Source organism: Geospiza fortis, unplaced genomic scaffold (assembly GCF_000277835.1).
Source record: "Geospiza fortis unplaced genomic scaffold, GeoFor_1.0 scaffold163, whole genome shotgun sequence".
In the NCBI taxonomy this organism is placed as follows: Eukaryota; Metazoa; Chordata; class Aves; order Passeriformes; family Thraupidae; genus Geospiza; species Geospiza fortis.
Window position 1 is genome coordinate 912,537 of NW_005054401.1, and position 23,556 is coordinate 936,092.

Genomic DNA, 23,556 nt, shown 5'->3' on the forward strand with positions numbered 1-23,556 from the left:
TTCCTGCTGCACATTACATTTAATATTTCAAATTACCCAAAGAAATGGTAGTTGTGGGGAGAAGCATAACAAGAATAGGAATCTGTTGAAAAGCAAGGGAGAAATCTTCTTACGGTGTAGTGAGAGCTTTGGTACTGGTGGTTGAGTGTGGTAACTGATTTGAGAAAGGAAAGTAGAGTAGTAGAACTGTTTTGAAAATTGGGATGAGTCAAAACAGAGCTTCCCAACTTTGTGGATGTTATTGACAGAATATGGATTTGTTGCTGAGGGCCAAGAAGGATTAAGATAAGCCCTTAAGATAAGCCATGTGGTACCCTGCTCACTGCATACAGAAGTTGTGGCACTTTCACAGAATGGTCTAGGGAGACAAAAGCATAGCAGTCTGTGCAAAGAGGCCATCACTAAAAGCACACTTTTCATGTAAATCGAGGCTTCAACAGAAATAACCATTCTGTTTTTTCACCTACGGTTTGGTACATTGTTTAATGATTTTTAACACTTTCAAAAATATTGGGTAGAAATTTAAGCTGCAGAATAAAGCTGCTTTCTTGTTTGGTGGTGTTTCTTGAATGAAGCACACAAGACCTGGATTCCACTTAATTTTTGCTTGTTGTTAGAAGTGCTGACCTACGATGACCTGACCAGAATGACTAATAATAATATCAGTCAGTGAAGTTTCTGAAGATCAGTATTTCCAAATGGATGAATGGAATCTGAATAGTTGCTTTAAGAAGAGGAGTCTGTGTGTCTTCCCCACCTTGCACAGTATTCCCTTCTAAGCCAGAACTATAGCTCAAAATTATAATTGAGACAGGTTGAAAAGCTTCTCTGTTTTTCAGACTTTTTTTTCTAGGCTAATAGTTGCAGGAAGCTGATTCATTAGAGGAATTAGAACTTCAAATGTAATTAATTGGAGAAATTATTTAATTAGATGTGTCCTCTCTTTAAAATTTCTGTAGATATCCTCAAATCCTGGAAAGAAGCAAAAATTCACACAGAACCGAAACTTCATACATTAAACAAAAAAGGAAGGGAGATAAGGCAGGGAATGATAGAAAGATGCCTTTAGATAATTAGTGTTTCCTACATAGTAATGAGTGAGGGAGGTTGGAATAAATTTACCTAAAATAAAATTTTTAAAAAAATTAAAAAATTAAAATAACTGTCAGAATCCAAGTTACGGAGGTTGTGTATGTTTTGGTTTGGGGTTTTTTTAAATTAAAAATGTGTGGCTGAAATGGCTAGTGCCTATATACTGATCATTAAATCTTCATCACCGGACCTTAATAGAATCTTTTTGATCTTTCCTTTTTTCTACCGTCAACTTGCTTTTGTTGATCATTTTCTAATAGCTGATATTCTGAACCTTAGGTACTATTTTTATTTATTCTTTTTTGGTGGTGGGGTTTTTTTTGTTCCATCTTCTCTGAAATGATCCCTTCTCTACTTGCAGTGGATAGCTAAAATTCCTAGAAAATACACTGCAACTATCTAGATTGCATCTTGATCTAGCAATGATGTGCTTCCTACCAATCTTGTTTAGACCTTTTGTGAACACAGTTTTATGTAGAGATACACATTAAAAGTATGCAGGTTATATTTAGTGTGTTTTTATATAAACATGAAACAACATAACTGTTCAGTTTTTCTGAATTATTATTCTAGGATCAAGACAACCTTTAATCCAACAATCTCAGCCTCCACCTTATTCATCACCTAGAGATGTTCCCCCAGACATATTGTTAGATTCTCCAGAAAGAAAGCAAAAGAAACAAAAGAAAATGAAGTTAGGCAAGGATGAAAAAGACCAGACTGAAAAAGCTGCAATGTATGATATCATTAGCTCTCCTTCCAAGGACTCCACTAAGCTTACATTAAGACTGTCTCGTGTAAGATCTTCGGATATGGACCAGCAGGATGATATGCTTTCTGGTTTGGAAAACAGCAGTGTGTCAGAGGGTGATATTCCTTTTAATGTGCAGTACCCAGGACAGACTTCTAAAACACCCGTTACTCCACAGGATGTTAACCGCCCACTAAACGCTGCTCAGTGTTTGCCGCAGCATGAACAGACAGCTTTCCTTCAGGCACAACAAGTGCCTGTTTTACAACAGAACACTTCAGTTGCTGCAAAACAACCTCAAACTCCTGTGGTACAGACACAGCAACAGGTTTCGCAACAAGGAGCTATAACGTCATATGATGAAGTAGAATTGGATGCATTGGCTGAAATTGAGCGGATAGAACGTGAATCAGCTATTGAAAGGGAGCGATTTTCAAAAGAAGTGCAAGATAAAGGTAAAAGGATTGTGTGTGTGTATATACACTATATATTATATAAATATATATATATGCATATAAACCCCATATATATATATATAAAAAAAACTTCCTGTCATTGTCACATAATTCAATTCTGTTTACACAGTGTAGGTTCTTCTACGAAATTCATCTCCATTCCCTTCCAACGATGAACTGTAATCTTTCGTATGTGCGTACTTTGAATATCTGATATTCTTTATTTAGGGTCTTAATGGGTGGAAAGTGAAATTCTTATGTTTCTAAATTCTTTTCAAATACTCTTACTTTTAATCGTGAGACTGAATGAAGTACAGTTAATGTTGTTTATAGTTTCTAAAATCCCAGCAGTACCATAAATCAAAACTTATAGTAAGTTTTCACAGTTGTGTTATTAATCCATGTTGCCTAATTTAAGAAAATGCAGGAGAATTGTTTTATCCCATTTCTATTCATATCCCCATTTAGATTTAATGTGAAGGAGATGTTAGACTAAAATCACATCTGTTCTGTTCTTTTGAAGGTAGTGTAATGATTGAGTAATATATACAATTATATTGTTACTAATGTTTGTTCAACTGGATATTAATTATTTTGTAGGCATTAGAAGCTTTACAGAACTACCATATATCTCTATGGTAGCCTCTGAAATGTTTTATCTTCACTTCGTTAGGTGCACTCGTTGTCTTAATGGAATTAATTGAATCTATCAATTTCTTTTTTTGAATTTCTCTTTTTTTTCTGTTGTTAACTGGTTTGAAGGTCTTTGGTTTCAGATGTGATTTATGAATTAGATAGTAATAATTTACCATAAGTATTTTTCAGAATCTTCCTCTGCACCATGTTTAACTTCTGAGCAAAAAAATGTTTTGTAGCATAATCCTAATTTATTACATACTGTCAAGTAAAGTCTTGCAGAATGGAAAATGGTGAAAATTCTAATTTTGGAAGTTCATAGGTGAAAATGGCCCATGTAGACATACTTGCATGGGATGAATTTACACACAGTTTGAGTCTTTAACATCAGAAAGGGTGCAAATTGTCTCCCTATTCAAAGTGGTTTTTCGCTATTTTTAGTGATGCCTGAGTGGTGAAAGGAAGAGAGAGTTTGTGGGCGTTTGTGTGTGCGTGTGTATGTGTGTGTGTGTGTGTTTGTAAACATGGTTGCAATACTAAAAGGTGTAACTTAGAAGATATTTCTTACTTGGTAATTAAATCAAATTTTTTTAGCAAAAACTATTTATGAATATAAAGGTGGGCTCGCCGCAAAAGAGATCTCTACTGATCTCTGCTGTCTTTATTTTAATGAGATGAGGAATTTGTTTATTTGCTTAAATCTCTTCCATTAATTTTAAATTTATTGTTGGAGCACTTGTGGTTTGTGGCCTAGTAGTTCAAAAGCTACATTTATGTCCACACATTTAAAATAGAATCTCTACCATGTTTTGCCTGATAAGCAGCTGAAAAAATGCACAGCAGCTTTCAAACACTTTGATCAAAACTAAAAATGCACTTTCTGTTTTGTTTTGGCTTTCAGAAAATGTTGACCATTAGTTGTAAAGTTTGTTTATGATAATTACACATCCATGGTCAGAGCCTTGATTTGTTTGTTTTGGGGAAAGGAGTGATTTTTATGGACTGTGACCTTTCCTGTTCACATCTGGTCAATAAGCATTTTCCTAAATACAGATTCTGACCTTATGGTTTCCCTTACTTGCATCCTCTGGTAGGTCTCAGATCTCCCTGACCTCCTACAATTCCTATAAATCAGGTACAAGGGTTGCTGTCCTATACTGGGACAGATTATCACTATTTATTCACTTGTGCTAAGTTGCCCCTATGATAGACAGCAGCACTTTTCACTTTTTCACTCTAGCTCTTGAGGTTTCAGCCATAGCTGCATAGTATTTAGTAGAAAGATTTTTAGCAGTCTTGGAACAGATTTCCTGAAGATGTTACCTTGGAGATATATAGTTCTTATTTTTTTGGTAATGCTTTTGCCATTGCTTCTAAATTTATGCTATGTCTAGAATCCGATACACTCTGGGATTGTTCTAGTTAGAGCGGTTTGGTTTTGTGAGGCTGCAAGAGGAAGCATCCTCTACTGTTCCTATAGGAAGATGTCTGCTACAAACATATTCAATAACTTCTAAATATGTAATTCATTTCTGCAAAGCTGCATAGTGTATTTATACAAAAGCCTAGCATTTGTGCCTTTTTTGTACATGTACTGTAACTTCAGATCACATTATGTCAGGAAGAGAGCGTGGATAGCAAGTGCTCAGTCTATTTAGAGTGGGAGTGCATAGAGCCAGCTGATGCTTTACAATAGCAAGCATCCCTTTAGAGAACTTACTCAAAATGCTAGCGCATACTAAAACATGCATGAAAGCATCTTTGCTGCTTTTGTAACAGAAGCATGGAAATGCATTTTACAGCTGTACTGTGTTTTCTGTGTATACTCACACCAGTTTCCATAAATTACTTTCAGTAAAGTGGTACTCAACAGTTTTGATAGTAGATTAGTGGTCTCTTCTGTCCTTTATGTTAGACATTAAATTTCCACAGTTCTATACTCCATCACAGATTTTCAAATGCTTTCTTTTTAACAGTAAGGGTTTGGTTGCATAGGACGTGTTCTTCTGAGGTTAATAACCAGTAGTGTGGAAGAGTTTATTTCAGAAAAGCAGCAGAGATTTTGGGGGAACGTTCTTGCTAAAAATTATACAGCTTGTCTAAGGCAATGGTGAGGTCCAGGGTTTTTTTTTGGATGCTGAGGTCCTTTTATTATATTTGGTACTGGTGATAAATGGGGATTGGAGCCTCGTGGTACTTATATTACTTTCTGTAAGAAATCATTGTTTCTAATAAAGCTGTTAAAATATTTAGCTTCCACCAAACAAAGTCTCTCAAAGTGGGAAGCAGTCTGAGTTTCAGAAGAGGAACTAACACAGGGGTTTGCAGAATCTGCGCCTTCTTCTTTGAAAAGCAGCTAATCTTTCTGAAATCTGATTTTCATGCTTTTCCTTTATGAAAAGGAATCTTAAATGCAAAAATCACTAATCCAAAATCTGACAAATTTGAGCTACTGTGCATCAGATATGCGTAAGGAGTGATTTTATAATACAGACTTCCTTCCTCATAGCTTTTTGTAGCTATGTTTTTATAATTCTATTCTTTTTGGCTGCTTGGCTCTTGGAGTGTGTCCTCTTCATATATCATAATAGAGAGGTGCACAGTTTAACAATAACAAGTTGGTTTCATCCTTGTTCTTTGTGTGGAAGGGCAGGAGTTCGTCTCCTCTTTCTACTCTATCCTTAAGAAAATTTCTCTATTGATTAATTTAACAAATAATTTTTCTGTATCTGTTAGTGAAAGGAGATTTTGAAGATCTGGACATTTGGCACCAAAAGTTGCATTTTAATACATCTCTTATATTTAATACCTTCAGTACTGCTAAATAGTCCATGGAACATGGCATAACTCAGGTCTTCAGTTTCCATTGCTTCCCTCACAATGACCTCTATACCCTCATCAGATAAAATATGTTAATCAGTACTAGCTCATATCTTCTCTTTTGAAAGAATCTGTAGTATTACAGATAGATATAGCTATTATTTGTCAAGACTTACATTATCTGAGTTGGAAAAAAAGTGATTCAAAAGGGATTTTAGAGAAGTGGATTGACTTTTTCCATAACAATTGACTGGTAAACTGTCCTCTGCTCTGGTTACACTGTGATATTTTGATGATATAATTTCTTCAGAAAGGTAGTGAAACTTAATTCACACCTTCTCTTCTAACTACTGCCAGTAGTCACACTTCCTGCACGACTTGGTGCAGTTGAAGGCTTTTGAAACAACTAGGGGTCTATATTCTGAACCGGTTTTGTTCCCTTAACTGATATTGTGCTTTGTTCACATTCTGAAGTTGACTACTCCAAGAAACTACAGGAAATCCTATTAAGTTTTAAAGATTGTCCTAGGAATTTCTGTTGTTCTCAGGCATCTTTTTTTTCTTTTGGGAGATAGGAATGTTGAGGGAGAAATTTCATTTTGGTAATCTCAGTTCTTTGCATTAACTTGTGCTTTGCCACTGTTCAGGTACAAGTTACTTATTTTTATATGTAGTTAAGTAATTCAAAGTTAGTCCATCCCTTCCAGACTAAACATTTCCTGGAACATTACATTAAGTTCTTCTTCTTTTTCAAGATTTAGATCTGTTACAGAATTTATTTGCAGATACAAAGTTTATACATCAAGATCTTTCATGCTTTTCTGAAACCTCCAAATACTGTGAAACAAAAATGTTTAACAGACTGATGCTAAAAGGAGCTCGCAGTCTTTTAGCAACACAGAAAAGGGAAGATAACCTTGAAAATTGCATCAAATCCCAGGAAGTAACACATCTCTTTCAGATACTTTCTTGCAAATTGATTTAGCTTTTTTATTTTATTCAGATTTGCTATGTTTTAATCTGAGCTCTTCCATACACAGGACTGTGTAGTTAAATTTTAGATTTCTTCAAAGATACATTTGTATAATACAGCTGTGTTAACAGATTGAGGAGTTCTGCTTGTAAAAGGCAGAAGTTTGTTTTCTGGCATTTGTGAAAGAGTAATCAAATCATTAACCATTTCATTAGGAGGCTAATATTTTTTTAACTTAAAAGCATTAGAAAAAAATTTTAATGAGACAAACCGACTTGTATATGTGTGTCTTTCCCTGTATATTTTACCCCTGAGGATCCATTTTACCCACTTCTTTGGAATCTTACTGTGGATTCTTTGAATTAGGAAGAAGTGAAGCTGTAATAACTTTATTTCCAATAATTGGATCAGTTAGGGGGCATTTGGATGCCTGCTGTGGGCTCTTCTTTTTTTGGTTCGTTCCAAGCCCTTAGCAGCAGAGACACACATCCCAAGAGTGTGAATCTGCCGGAGCAAAACTCTCAAAACTACAGTTGTAGGTAAGTAACCTTTTTCTCTTACCTTTTAAGTTCTTACCCAGCTACTCTCCCTTTCTCCCCATTACCCATCTCCCCCATAAAATTCCCTAAAGAGGAAACTAATAGAAGAATACTGTTAAGAATGAATAGTTTGTTTATGTCTAATTTTATGTAGTTAATTAATGAAGTGACAATATGTAATTATAACCAGTATATTAGCATACATTTCCAAAAAAATTTTGTAGGGAGCTTATTGCCTTAAAAATGGAGCTACAAGTAGTGATTTGTATGGTAATCTCGCAGATTACAGTCATTGATACCAGAAGGTGAAGAGATAGAGTGTGAAAGAGAAATGAGTGTCTGTATAGCAGAATGTGAGACTTAGGTATCATGTGTTTTGTGTATACAAGCTTTCATTAAGTCTGCATTTTGTAGTGTGATGTAATAGATGAAACTGGCACCTCATATAGCTCTTCCAAGAAAACACAGCTTTGCAGCCTCCAGGGCCTATAAAAGACAGATTTTGTGTTTGTGTGTGTTCAGACATGTTTTAAGAAAAGTAAGGGGAAAAAGGATTCCTGTTCTCTTAGAGGAATTGCAATGAAATATTGCAATATTTACACCTATCTGTGAAAAGTTACTTCCTTTCACAGTTTTTATAAAGATTAATATACTTGACAAATGAAAAATGTTTTTCTTTTAAAAAAAAGGTAAGATCATACTATTTAATAGCATTTTTATTTGGCTCATATGTAGAATGAAATCAAAACTCCTCTATTTTTACCAGGTTGTGCTTTACATATGGTAGTGCAGAAAACTGCTCTTGTAAGGTGTAGAAAACAACTAAACTGTAGCAGTTTAGCAAGAAACCTTCTTTGTTTCTGCCTACACTGTAAACTAAGACTAGAAAATTCAATATAAATTGCATGTAATGTATACCCTTGATTGTACCTGTGGATCAGAGGATTTATGATAACATTAATCCAATAATAATTTACATTCTGGGACAGACATTTCTTTATAATGGATTTAAATCTTGATAAAGAAATGGCACGAGTAGTTAATAAACCCTATTAAGAACTTAAGCCCAGCATTTCTGTAGTTCACGGTCACTACGTTCATGCTGACATCAACTTAAGAAGACACAATATTTTTTGTCATTGTCATGGAATATAAATGTTAATCTAGTTAATTGATGATATTTTTGAGTACCAGGCAGAACAAAATCAACAGCTGGAAGTGAGAAGGGAAAGTCACTGATTATTTCTAAAGTTTTCTGTCTATAACAATGAATGAAAATCTAATTGGATAATGTTAACCATGATGCTTAAGAGTTTTCATTTTGATGTTAGTGTGTTGCATGTTTCTTGTGGAACGCTACTCTGGGTATTTCAAACTAAGTGTACTTGAGGTTTTGCTCAGATATTTTGAGTTTACAAAACTGTAGTTTTGTGCAAAATCACATGGGTAAAACCTAGTGTTTATGCTGAATAAATAAAGTCATATGGTTTGTGAAAGCAATATTAAATTCACGGAGCTTAAGTTAGAGTTTCCAATCACTAAACAGATGTAGATATTTGATTATACTTTTCTGCAGTTCAATTTTTTTGTTATTTCCTGGTGTAGCATTTCTTTTGTATTACTATAATTGCCAGAGAATAGTGAGCAACTAGACATCCTTAAGTAGAAAAATTCATAAGACACTATGATGATTGTATTATTGCTATATTTAAGAAAATGATCAAAACTTTCTAATCTTAATTTTGATGAAGTCTTCTACACCTTAAGGCATATCAGGGCTCGCTGTAGCCTTTTTGTGTTTTAAACTGAAAGAGTTTAGACATTGTTCTGGTGGGGTTTCCTTTTTGGGCAATGACCAGAAATTTGATAAAGTCTTTTAACTGGTCACTAAAGAGTAGCAGGTGTTTCTGTTCTGAGCCTTGCAAGTCTGTTTCTTTGAACTGCAACAACTGAAAGTCCTCTGGTCTCTTCAGAGGTTTTTGGAATTATGTACCATTCTATAAAGCTTCCTATACGAGGTTCATGACTGTACTTTCTTGATTTCTTCTGTAAAGGAGGAAGTAGTGAGAATAAAATCTTTGCCCTGTATGGCCTGTATCTCTCCTTCAAGGGGAAGAGCTAGTAGCGTGGAAATCTCTTCTGCTGAAGGAAGGGTTCTGTTGGTTGTTCACTTCTTTTTTTCATTTGGCATAAGACTTCAAGGTGAAGTCAGATGAGAGCAAACTCTTATGGATTGTGCATACATGAAGGTGCTGAAAAGAATGGATATTTGTCCCAACTCCACTGATAGGTCATCCATTGATACCATTGAAGTAAGTTTAAAGATTCCTTGTATACAGATTAGATTCTTGTGGTCTACAGAGCACTGTTAGCTGGGGGGACAGGGCACTTAGCTTCAAAGAAATCTGTGAATAATAACTAAGAAAAGGAAACAGTTGACAGTAGACATGTTTGTTATTTGAACATTTAGCTATGTGTCATTTGTTGAAAATTTCTAATTTTGATTGCTAGTTTAAATAAGATAAGCTTATAATTGGCCTCTGTCTGGTCTCTGATGTAGGAGATTTGACAATATGTAATTACATCTTAGGACTAGAATATTTGAGTTAAATTTGTTAACTTGTGATATAATTAAATAAGTGCTATTTCAAATGAGTGGAAGCATGCCCTAGTGATCTCTGATATGAGAGATTAGAAGAGTTGCAGGTTTCAAGACGTAAAACTCTTAAAGACAAAAACAAAATTTATACTTTCAATTACCATTTAAATGGTTTATCTAGAATTCAACATAAGAGGATCAATCTTTTTTGTGTCCCCAAAGAGGAGAACGTTCACATATAACCATTTTGAATATGAAGTCTTCCACTGAGTCCCTTGCAGGGTGTAAAATGAGGAAGCAAAAATTTATCTGTTATGTACCAAACAATATTAATAGAAGGAAGTGTTACCATTCTGCTAAAAAGAAGCTTAGCAACCATGCTCATGGTTATTATTTAGACTTGTTACCTTTTCATAGATACTTACAAAAGGCCCATTTTCAATATGATAGACCAAGCAGTTCTAGAACTGAGTATCATCCAATTTTACTCAGTTGTTTAAGGAGTTTATTCTGTGATTTAAGGCAATCATCAGGTTTGCAAGGAAGCAGTAATATAGAGGGTTTCGGTGCTAATGGTATCTTGACTGTTGCTTTGGAAAGATTCCAGGTTGAGTAAAGGAATAGAGATACATTTATAATAACAGCTCTCCTCATCCACCTGCTGCTTCTAACACTTCCTCAGCTTCCAAGCATATCTGTTTTCTGGATGAATGTCTTCAAACACGATTGCCTTGTAGTTTCAGCAGAAATGTATCTCATGATGTCTGTGGTTATTTCAGTGCAATGTGGTTCTTTGCACAAAGGTTCCACAATAACAAATTAATTAAATTCTAAATCTTAAAGTACTCATAACTTTGATACGCAGATATTTCCAAAGATGAAGACCATAACCTCCTCTCCAGGAACACTGTTCATAAAAGGATTGGTGGGAGATTACCACTTGGAAATCCAGCTAATTTTTTCCCATGTCAAGCTTGTGGTTCCAGTAATGTTTTGTTTCTTGTGCCATGGTGAATAATTTCATTTGATAGAACACCTCTACTATTTTTTAGTATGGTGTAGTTTATGATCTTGCTTTGAGTTCCAAGGTACTGCCTTTTAGTGAGCATGTTGCAAGGTAAAGAGAACATTCTTATGAATTTGCTAAGTCAAAATGATTCATACATAGAGTAATTGTTCTCCGAACCACCATAAATTTGTTAAAGGAATTGGAAAAAATGTAGGTATATTTTGAGTATATCTACAACCACAGAGAAAGGCAGAGGAGTGAATAATTGTTTTGAAAAGAATCTGAAAACAACGAACTAGTATATACCAAATCATTAATATAGTCAGAAAACTCTTCTATAACTTAATACATACTCCTTTTACTATGAAAACTGTTACAAAGATGGAAGCAAAAACATCCTGATCACACTTTATTGGACTAAAGAGATTGCGAGCCAATATATTTGGAACTGCAACAAGCTTCATTCAGATCAAGGTCTGTAAGATTCCGAAGAAAGACATTAGTCTGATATTTTGGTGAAGTCCCAGATCCCAATATTTCTTCCCCCGCCCCTCCAAAATACTACTGTCTGTGGAATGAAGTTTGCCTACTGTTGCCTTGAAGGATATGAAGTATATTTCAATGGATATCGTAAAAATTCATCTGTTCATTTTGGGACTCACTACTTAATGAAGAAGCTATATGCAAATTTGCATATATTCGACTGTAAAAGAGAAGATCTGAAGACATCTGTTTTTAGAGGTTCACTACTCTCTTCTCATCTCACTGTTTCTAATTCTTATATAGCTGAAAGTAAGTTCAAGATTTTATTAAGCCCTCAGAACCCAATGGTATGTTTCAGCTTTCAAATTTTTGTAGCTATTATTTCAACTTCAAAAGTTTTTGTACTTATTCCATGGAGTTTTTTCATTATGCTTTATGAAGGCAGTGGTACTATATATTCATCCTACCTTTTTTGCCCTAGTTCAGCTGGATATTTTCTTATACTTAGGACAGCTTTTTTAGTCCTAGACCCAGAATTCTCATAGAGGCAAAGCTGTAAGGATTGAGTCAAGTTTTGAGGCTCACTTTCAAGATGTACTGGAAGTAAGAAGAAATCTGAGTGATCTGTAACTCTGTCTGCAATCACCTTGCCATCTAAGAAAATAAAGCTATGAAGCCCCTTTCTTCTCAGGCAAGATGTCAAGTTACTAAAACATCAATATTCTAATGTCAAGATAAATGAAGAATGTGCATCTGAAGAGCTATGTATTTAGAGGGAATATGTGTATCAAGTTGGGATGTGATCATCTACTTACGTGTTCTCAACTTACAATTTGACTTTTGGATGATGAAGAGCAGCAGCATGTTGAACCTGGTCACTTACAGAAGTCCAAGCAAGAAAATTGGCCCTACTTGAATTGTTTTGGTTGTTTGTTCTTGGTGCCTTCAGCATGAGGGCTCTGAAAGGTGAGTTTTGGTTGATCCAGCTACAGCTGTCTAAGGCATCACAGCTCATGGCCATCTGCTCCTATAGTAGGCATAAGAGAGGAAAGCATTTTCTTGCTTAAAGCCGAATCATTCAGCCTAGTAGGTTAATGGTGGCCACCTTCACTACTGCCTTATGGTGATGCATTAGAGAGTAGTTGTGGAAATATGAATGCATGTTCCCTTCTGATACAGATGATAACTTCAGTCAAAGAAATGGGGCAGATAATGAATGATAGTAACATCTTAAAGACTACTGTTAGATCCACCATCAGAGCTTTTCAGGACTTTTTCAGTGTGCCTGGCATTTCTGGACTAAAATGACAAGGCTTACCAACTTTTCAAAAGAATGCAAGTTTCTGAATTTTGATTTCAAAATGTAAAGGGTTTTAATTGAGAAGTAAGGTAATGATGTGTGTGGATGTATGTATATTTGTTCTAATCCATAGTGAAGAAAAATTCATCTATGTAAGTCCTCATGTGAATCCAGCAGTTGCTATAGCGCAGGAAAAGCAAAAATCTCCATGTTAAAAAGCTGCATCTTTGATTTGGAAAATTTATTTTGCCTCACATGTCTATCACAAAGTTGGCATTCTTTCCTAAAGGCTTCTGTTGAGCTTTGCAAAATTCTTTATTTGCAGTTGATCAGTTTCTGCATGGAGTTTATTGTATCTGTCTTTACTGTCTTCCAACCATTAAATCTTGTACAAAATTTTTGAGTTTTAGAAAGTTAGAGATATCCAAATAGATTTGAGGATGAAAATTATAGGGAAAAAAGCCTGTTCACATCACTGTAATTGACCATGTTATTGCTTGTTGTTGTGCCTAATTTTAATTTTGGAAGTGATCCTTCAAAGTATTTCTAAATAAGAATCTTCTAAAAATTTACAAGAAATTAGAACTCATATGTTGTGATTCTGGTTTACAGTCCCAGAGGACTCTGTGGATTTTTTCATTGACATTTATTTCCCTATTTCTTGATTACATCCTCCTTACTGTACATTCACCTGCTCTGAGTGGAGAGCTGGTTCATTGCATCTGGTGATAAGGTGCCACAAACCTAGGCACAAAGTACAGTATTTTTCTTGCTTTGCGTTTGTGGTCTAGGCATTTTGGCAATAGACCTATGTTTAGTAATTCCTTAGACTTACAATCATATTCCCTGATTACAGAGAAAGTATTTTTTTTCGGCAAAATATGCAGTGGTAGTTGAGAAATGAGAATATAAGCCTTAGGCCGGTAAAGCATCTAGTTTGCATGGCAGAAATTATTTTTAGTTTAGAGTTCGGTGTTGGTAATATAAATGGGTTGTAGTTTTATATGGGTAGAATATACTCTTTTGGATACTTCCATGTGCTTCTCATTTCTATGAATTCTAACAAATTACAGGTGGTTGACTTAATTTTTCTGTATTCTGCTCCTAATGTTTTTTAGTGTAAATTGAAAGGCTTCTTGCAGAGTCAGGTTCTTGACAGAAAATTATCACTATACTTTGTGTTTCATCTATAAAAAGCATTATGATTGCAAAGGGAAAATTACTCAAGTTTTTAAGCGTGTAGTGGTCCCCCACCTAATATGCACATGTTGAGGTAGAGACTCCAACCCTTGGTTTACTGCTTTGTTTCAAAGAGAAGCATGGAGGGGTGGAATAATTACTTTATCAGTTTTGTTCATTGTTTGTGTGTTCCCTGACTAAAATATGTGTGAAGTCCAGCTGATCCACTGAACCGAGTGGGGAAAACCTCTGTCATAATCATTGCAGATCCTTGCTTAGTACTTGTGTAATAAAGAGGTTGGATCTGCAGAAGATATCTTCTATAGTAGTATTCCTCAAAAACTAGTTGTGGAGCTGCACCTTAACTTTGACTTTGACTTTTCAGATTTCTGCTTCAAGTGTAATTGAGGAGTTTGGGAGTTTTTTAAATGGGGTGGGGTTTTTTGGTCCTTATGTATTGCAGCTGCTTTATTAGGTGGTGCACTTGGGAATTACACAGGACCTTTGATTTCATATGTTTTGAGGGAGGGTTTTTTTAATGATTAGCTGGCATTTGTGGGAAACGGACAATGAATGATAGTCTGAATACATGAAAAAGTATTAGTTAGAGAAGTCCTATTCTTGCTTTTAAATTCAGTGGATTTTGTTTTGTGTGTACATCCATGCTGTGGAGCATTCATTATGGGAATGGAAGGGAATGGACATTCTTCCTTGAACATTTATCAGTTTTTATATATAATTTGTGGGTTTTTTTCTCTTTTAACTTGCAGATAAGCCTCTAAAGAAGCGAAAACAAGAAAACAAGCCACCAGAGGCTGGAGGTGCTACTGGAGGAAATAGAACAGCTTCTCAGGAGACAGGTTCTGCAGGAAATGGGGCACGGCCAGCACTGATGGTTAGTATTGATCTGCAGCAAGCAGGAAGAGCAGACTCTCAGGCAACAGTAACTCAAGATTTGGACATCATCAAAAAACCTGAAGAAATTAAGCAGCATAATGATGTGTTTGTGTGTGTTCCCCAAGAAGACACTGTTGGAGTTCTTAAATTTAAACCTGAAAACCATCCAGAAATATTTAGGAAAAAGTCAGACTTTGAAAGTCAAAAGACAGATATCCAGCAAAATGAAAACAGACAAATGGAATTCCAGCAAAATGAGAGCAGACGGTTGGAAAGTAAATACAATGAGAGCAAGCAGTTAGAAGTGAAACATGAAAGCAGACAAATGGAAATGAAACAAAATGAGAACAGACAGACAGAATTGAAACAAAATGAGAGCAGGCAAATAGAGATGAAACAAAATGAGGGAAAACAAAATAATGGCAAACAGGAAATACGGCAAAGGCCAGAAACACCGAAACAGAAGAGTGAAGGCAGACCTGAAACACCGAAACAGAAGAGTGAAGGGAGGCCTGAAACACCTAAACACAAACACGATAATAGGAGGGACTCCAGTAAACCTTTGTCAGACAAGAAAATCGAAATACCTAGGCACAAACTAGATGTGAAATCTGATCCTTCAAGGATGAAACCGGAAAGTCGACCTGATCCAACAAAACCGAGGCCTGATGGGCGCTCAGTTTCTGATACACCAAGGCGTGACCATGACAGCCTTAAACAAAGATCTGAGGACAGGGGGGAGTCAGAGAGATACAGAGGAGATCCATCCAAGATCAGAAGGCCTGAATATTTGAGATCCTCAAACAAAAATGAACATGATTCTAAGCATGGTATTAAACCTGATGGTTCAAAACCTGAGAAATTTGAAAGGAAATATAGGCATGAGTCTGGTGATTCAAGGTTTTCTTCTGGGGATCAGAAATCAAGGCCTGACAGCCCTCGTATTAAACAGGAAGGTAAAGGGGATTCTAGCAAATCAAGACCTGATAAACCTGGTTTCAAGTCACCAAACAGCAAGGATGAACGAAGGACAGATGGTAATAAGAGTAAAGTAGATAGTAATAAAGCACACGGTGACAATAAAGCAGAGTTTCCCAGTTATTTGTTGGGGGCAAGATCTGGCGCATTGAAACATTTTGTCATTCCAAAAATCAAACGTGATAAAGATGGCAACATTACTCAGGAGTCAAGGAAAACTGAATTTAGAGGTGAACACAAGGACAAAGTAGAGAAGATTGGGCTAGTTGAAGATCTAAATAAAGGAGCTAAGCCTATAGTTGTCCTTCAAAAACTTTCACTGGATGATGTGCAGAAATTTATTAAGGATAGAGAAGATAAATCAAGGGGCTCTTGTTTTAAACCTAACAAGAACAAGTCAACCAAACCTAATAAAGGTAAGATTGTTTTAATATTAATTGCATTGTGTCTTTTACACTTGAGTTCTTGTAGACTTTCTACTTCTGCTGTTAGAAATTAAATGCAAACATTTGATAGTTTATATGCTTGCTTATATGGTGAGAAATAAAGTGAAACTAGTCTAAGGACTTGTCATTATCAGAAATCTTGCTAGAAATGTGCCTGAAATTATTTATCTACTTCAGTACAAGTACTTAATCTGGCAACACTTTAGTGGTCTTGAGATGTACTTCAGCTGCATTAGTTTTATATGGTAATTTATCTGGTGAAATGTAACTGTCATGTGAATAATTTTATCTGATTAGGTCTGTCTGTATGAAGGACTGCCACTACTGTAAATATTGTAGCTGGAATGATGGGAAATACTAACTATGCAAGCCCTACAATTATTTTTATATTTAATTAGAAGTTAAATGGGTTTTTCCAAAGCATAGTTTTAAATGGTGGTAGTAAGAACATAGTTGCAGAGTCCCACCTACCTCCTTAACACTGTAGACACAAATCAGTTGAGGAGGCTCCATACTTGAGACTTTGTGACAGTAACTTAGAAAAACGTTTGGTCTGTAGGAGACTTCTTTTATATGCAGAAAGAAGAAAGCTGAACAATTAGCTGGCATTTTGAAATTAGTAATATGGAAAGGAAGTAATTTAAAATAGCTTGTAGGTTTGATATTTAACTGATTATCTCTTTTGCAGATTTAACACTTTTTAAAAATAAGATCTTTTCTTGGTACTTTCACTTTGACTTCTTTCGTTTCAGACTGAAGTAGATCATTTCACACTATGAAAACAGTATTACTAACTGGTTGGATTTCCTTTTTTTAACATTTAACATTTAAAGAATTTAAGTTTCTTATATAGTCATGTTTATAGAGTTGTTGTGTCTTAAAATAGACTGATAAAAGCCAGAGGAGAGGTTTACAACTGTATGGAGGATGATGTATAAATCCATTTCCAGGTGTATAATGAATTCAAGATTAAAACATTTTCTTACATAGCTAATCTGGTAAGAAATTATGTAGAAATCACCTTCATGAATGTATGACTATTTTATGTGGACTTGTAAAGAGGTGTTTTCTGTATCATTAATTTCTTGTCCTATGCCTGTTTTCTATCTACTAACCAGTTTATATTAACTCTAAAAAGCCTTAATAATAATTTGTGATGTATTTTACATATTTCTAAAATATTAGCCTCCTTGTTAGGGATTTCTCTTTGTCTTGGGAATAAGAACATTATCTCTGTCCCTTTTTGAAGTTCAAAAGAGGCAAAATTTGAATTTCTAATAATAGGTATCTAGAGTTAGCCATAAAATTATGGTATCTTTGTTCTCAGTTTAATCTGAAGCTTTCAGATGAAACCTTTATGTCCTTGATAGAAAATGCTAAAAACTTTCTGATGGAACTGAGGTCTAGTCTCAGTAGAATAGATTTTGAATTCACACTTTTTTATGTGCAGAAAATCAGTTACAAGTCTTCTGAACAATAGGCAGTGCATGTATGCTTTCCAAAAGTGTTTCTGGATTACTTTTTTATTGTAGTCTGTATTATATGTGGTTATGTATGTAGAATGCTTTAGTAATGTGTAAAAGTTTTAATTACTTTTGGTATGATTCTAGTACCTGTAACAGATGAGCAATGCAGTGATTTTAACGTTAGGTTTATAATTTCTCTACAATGTTTTTCTGCATTTTTTTTCTTTCTGAAGTCATCATTTTCTTGCATTTCTTTCACTTTGAAGTAACTTGGGACATGTTTTACAGGGAAAAATGGTTTGAATCTGATACAAGTAGTTTTGCAGTTCTATTCGGAATAAGGTTCTTACAATGATAATAGAAATAGGTTTCATGAAAAGAATAATGTAACTCTTTTTCTTTTAAGACAGTGTCTTTGAACTACAGATTTTTGATGTGTATATTTAGTTCTGTTTTTTTTTTTCTGGACTTCCTTGAACACATGCTAATTAACCAGGTGAATTCCAGTGTTTGAAAAGATACAAATTTTATAAAGTTATCTCTCTTCATAAGGCAAAGTCTATTTGTCAACAGCTAACTGATGTAGATGTATTCATGCCACTGTTTTCAGTTTTACTTGGTGCCATTTTTAGTTTTAAACTTTTTAATACACTAAGAATGGTAATTTCCATAAATCTTCTTTTAGTTCATCCTATACTACTTAGTAGATTGTAGCAATTCTTTTCCAGTGAATTCTTGCCTTTTAGCATCATTATTCAACTTCTCACATGCCTCTTATCCCATGTAGCTTAGTATATTTTACTTTCTCTTATTTCATTGCCCTTGTATCTCTTTTCTTTTTTGCTTTCTCATCCATCCCTCCCTCAAGAAAATGTCTTCTACTGGTTTTCTCATATACAACATCATTGCTATAATTTATCTGAAATGCAGTTTAAAATATCGTTGTTCAGCTAGTTCGAGACACCATTTAGATAGTTGTTCTGTCTTAAGGGGCTAATTCCCATTCATTACAAAACTCAATAAAATTGACTCACATTAAGTTACAATTAATTCTTTGCAAACTGAAAGTCCATACAACTTTTTGCATTGTTTTAGTAAATTTTAAGTTTTAAAATTGTGCCTTTATTTGCATTGAACTCCAAAAAGACAAGGTAATATTGTCACCAAATTTTATAGACCTATTTGAAATTTTATCAAGTTATGAATGGGAGGGATAGCCACAGTATGTGACCCTTAATATTAAATAAATCCAAGAGTCCCTTTTGGCATTTACAAGGAAGAAGTAATTTTTCTCTCTCCCCTGATCTTTGAGCATTTTTCTGAAAGATTCAGTGTATCTCAGAGGAAAGTTATGGAATTTTTTTCACAGTATTTTTGTCACAGAGTCTTGTGGTGAAGTCTTGTGGCCAATTTTGTCCATGTCAGAATGAACTGTCTGATTTTAACATCTGTTAATGTCTTTTATTGGTTTTAATGCAAATGTATGTTGTTGTGGGACCCATGAAACTTTTCCCTTTAAGCTTGTGCCTGCAACGAGGAGGTCATGTTTGCTGTCCTTTCTTTTCAGAGCTTCAGTGAACACCTTCTCTGCTGCTTTTTTAGAGCTATGCTGATCAGCTGTGTTGGGATGGGAGCTGTTAGCAGCTTCATGGTTACTGCATTCTGAACAGGACAAATTTTCCTTTGTTAAGTATAAGTAAAGAGAGAAACTGTAACTATCTGTGCAAGATGTCTGAGTAGGTTTATAATATGTTTGAAGGATTGTCTTTGCAAAACAAATGTCTTTTGGATCTTCCTATATCACCTAAAGGAATTTGTTGTTTTAAGGGAAAAAAATGCTGATCTGAATGCCATTCCTCCATTGTATAGATTGTTGTGGGATTTAATTATCTTCACAACGTAGAACTGAAGACATAAGGTTTTGCTGCTCACTACAAGTCTTCCTAAATATACTGTTTCCTGCTGCTCTGATCTGAAATTTGAGTAAAGACTTGATGTTTCTTTGAAGGTACTGTTCATACATGCTCTTTACAGGATCAGCTAAAAATCTTACTGCTTAATCATCTTTATGCCGTTAAAACAATGCTTCTGGATTCTTCTGTGTTCTCTGCTTAAATGGTTTGTTTAGGGGTTTTGGTTTGTTTGTTTTTAATTCCAGGTGGCTTTTTCAGAGCCTGTAGTAACTCTGATTTGGTGTTTGTGTAACATAACAGTCTCTCTTTGGGTTCTAGCATTGTTGGAAATAGTTTCACTTGGGAAACAGCAATCAATTATCTTCTAGTAGTGCCAAGAAAGTGGGTATTTCAGGATGAAAAGCTGAGTGAACTTGTTGTGCCTCTCACTGATTTCTAGTTAGTGTAGCCAAACTACTTAAAGGTGCCTAATGGTACAGATGAAAACTGTGGGCAGAAAGGAAGTACCAGTTCTAAATCTCGTTTAAATCCTACATGCACAGGAATTCTATAAGGGCAAAATTGGGTTATGGATGTTAACACATCAAATTTTAGAGTTCACACTAATTTGTTTCCAAAATAACAATTTCTTAATGCTGAGACAGATACCCCAAAATCAGAGGGGCCTACAGGAAATAACTGCATTAAAAACATACTACTTTGGGAAAGGAAAAGTTTGAAACTCAGCTTGCTTCCCATAAAATTGTGCTTTTGTAAAGGTTAGCATTGTGAAAATTCTCAGTTCCATACATCTTGAATTTGAAATGAATGTCCTGAAGTTTCCCGTAGCAACTGCATTTGCATGTGTCAAGGCCAGAGTAATAACCTGCTGACCATCTTGCTATGGATGCAGCACCAGGTGGATCTGTAGAAAATTATGCCACATTTCAGAGGAAAAAAAATACTGTATTTCAGCATTTACAGCATAAAATTTATAAAGACTCTTCTCGGCTCAAATGTTTAAACCTTCTTCAAACTAAAATTTAATTGTAATTATAGAAAAACAGCTATGACTTTCATGAGAGTTCTACAATCTTCCAGTTTTTCCTCTTTTCTGATATGTTAATGACTACCTCTCATCTTGACTAGAAGAGGAACTGGCTCACCCTTGTGCCATTAGAAGTATTTCAAGATACTTGTTGGCTTTGCAGAGGATGCACTTTAATATGCTCTTTGTTCATTGAGCCCTGATTATTTGGTGTTTTTTTCCTGGATTTAAAGGTTCCACTTTGAAAAATATTCCAAGTATTGCTTAGTTAAAAGTCTAAATTATATATAACTTGTTAAAGTCAAGGAAGATCTGATTTCTCCAACATACTTTGCACTGGAATGGTTTTGCTCCTACTTGCAGGGAATTTTAAGATATGGTGTCTCTGTCCCATTCCAGAAGGTAGCTGGGATTTGTGTGGGCGTTGTACATACTTTCTGGGGCCTTCATTTTTGGTGCTAGTTTTTCAAAAGTGTATGTTGGATAAGCTGGTATTGGTACCTAGCAGGAATCAGCCACTGCACACTGGAGTAATTCCTTGTGTTCGATCTATTACTGGTAATAGAGGTGACATTTTCAGCACAGATCCTTGCCTGGTGGCTGCTTTCCTGCTATTTGTTTCCTACTTTAGACTTTGCTACTAAGGTAAATATTTTGATTCCTGCTCGCACAGTATTTTTCTGGATAGGAAGAGTGAACTTCTCGTATGTCACATGGAATTCTAGCAGGAACACTGCATTTGACCCAAACCACCAATTCCATTATACTTTGATTTGTCTGAAATATGATGGTTTGTCTGTTTGCAGATTTGGTGCATTGTTTAATTAGTTGACTTTTGAAAAATTACTTTAGCAAATGTAAGTGATACACATTTATTACCTAATTTGTCAGAACAATTTCTTGAAAGTCCAAAACTGCTCTTGGTTCATGGACATGGATACTTGATTGAGGTCCTCTTGTTTCTGGGAATAGCTAAGGCTATTTTGCATGAATAATTTTTGCAGCAAGGCATTGCAATGTGTAAATGTGGCCCAGCAATTTGTCTGATGTCAACTACAGTAGGCAATGCAGACTTTTCATGTGTCTAAGGATCTAAAGGTGGATATTGATCTTGGCTTATGTGCCGGGATATGTTATTGGAATTTTTGGCTTGAATTGTCTTCTAGCCAAAGGACAAATTTGACTAAATACAAATACCAAAAAAACTCATATTTGCTTCTGGAGAATTAACTTTTCTGTTGCTCAGCATTGTCAGGTGTTCTAGGTGACTCTTTTCATGTAAGAAAATTTAATCTGTTTACTTAAAATTTGGAGTTTATTTTTTGCTCTGTGGGAATACTACCAGCAAACAGAAAAAAACAGTATGGAACCTTTTTTGTCTTTCAAATTACTGAACTGTTGTTTTCATTGAATAACTTTTCTTTAAATATACATTCTGTTTAATCATCTTCTGAGCTATTTTCTTGTACTATTTTATACTTAAAGCTAAAACATCAGCAATCTTTTGTTGCTGTTTGTTATGTAATTGTTATCTTGAAGAAGCAAAACTAGTAGCTTCATGCAATATTTGCAGTGATAAGGACAGAGAATGTTTCTATGCAATTGTAAGAAAAATAAGCATTTCTGTGTCAATTAGCATTGATGTGCCTAGAAGTCACAGATAAGATGTAAAATAATGGGTTTTGTTTCCTTATTCCCTGCAAAGGTTTTGGTTGTATTATATTCCTTATATAGAAGGTTTTGTTTTATAAGAAGAGAAATTCTGAAGAATAATCTGATTTTATTTAATTAAGATATTTTGTCTCAGGCTTAGTAAGCAACCAGAATACATGGCTGGAAAAATAAATTAGTCATAAATTTCAGATCCCAAACATTAATCATTATAGGGTCAACAAATGGTTTGGGTTAGAAATTATCTTAAAGATCATCTCATTTCCACTCCCTGCCACGGGCAGGGACATCTTACACCTGATCAGGTTGCTCAGAAGCCCATCCAGCGTGGCCTTGAACACTGCCAGGGACAGGGCACTCGCAACTTTCCTGGGCAATTTGTTCCAGTACCTCACCACCTGCTCAGTAAAGAACTTCTTTCCAACATCTAAACTAAGTCTCTCCTGTTTTGTTTTAAAACTGTTCCCCTTGTCTTATTGCTATCTGGCAGTGTAAAAAGCCACCCTCCCTCTTTTTTTGTAAGCCCCTTTTTAATAGAAGCATATTAACAGATAATTGCATGCTGGGTTTTGCAACTGTACAAAATACCTTAACTTCTTAGAAAAATAAATTGAGTTGCCCTAAATTTCAGTGCATATGTTCAAAAGCAATGATAGCAAAATTCAAAAGCACCCCCCAACACTAATTCATAAAAGCAAGGGAGTTTGTGCAGCATAATATTTATTTCAATTGCCAACCTTGCCTCTTTTTATTCTGAGTACTGCTTTATTTTTTGCACAGCATCTTGGAAAGCTAGGCTGCTGTTGCCTCCTTTCCTCAATTTCTATACAGACAAAAAGTCAGCAACAAGGCCAGCAGTAAGTTCCTACAGCAATCATATAGCTTGAGAACATCATTGATGCCAATCTAAGTGTGAGTTCTCTTGGCATCTTGGGAGAGTGTGTGTTGGATGTATTCCCTGCTCTCTATCTGGGTGTTTCAGAGTTCCCTTTTGAAATACCTTCCCTCCTTCTAAAAATGTTTATTTCTTCTCAGAGTATTTTGTACTATTGTAAAATTCTTTTTGAATCTATGTTTCTTAGCTGTGGTTAATGATGACCTCTGTTGTAGCATGGAATTTTTCTATTGCCATGTCCAGATCCTTGTCTGACCAGCCTGTCTGGGTCCCATCTTTCAAAGCCAGATCTAAGGACTGGAGTAAAAGCAGGGAGTCTGAAACTCCTTTTTTTTTAGATTGGGAGCCTTTCCTTTGTGCTACTGTTGGGGCAGATGAGGAAGAATTGTTTTAAAAAATATGTTAGAGCAGGTTCCATGAAATGTAG

The 23,556-nt window shown here is 35.2% G+C and overlaps 1 protein-coding gene across 1 annotated transcript in view; it reads left to right on the forward strand.

The window, feature by feature from the left end:
- The window catches only part of NIPBL (NIPBL cohesin loading factor), a 98,560-nt gene that overhangs the window by 27,678 nt on the left and 47,326 nt on the right, over positions 1–23,556 (forward strand). Inside the window, exons 8-9 of the mRNA XM_031061139.1 lie at positions 1,666–2,298; positions 14,607–16,127. Coding sequence (XP_030916999.1) covers positions 1,666–2,298; positions 14,607–16,127 — 2,154 coding nt within the window. The remainder of the gene's footprint in view (positions 1–1,665; positions 2,299–14,606; positions 16,128–23,556) is intronic.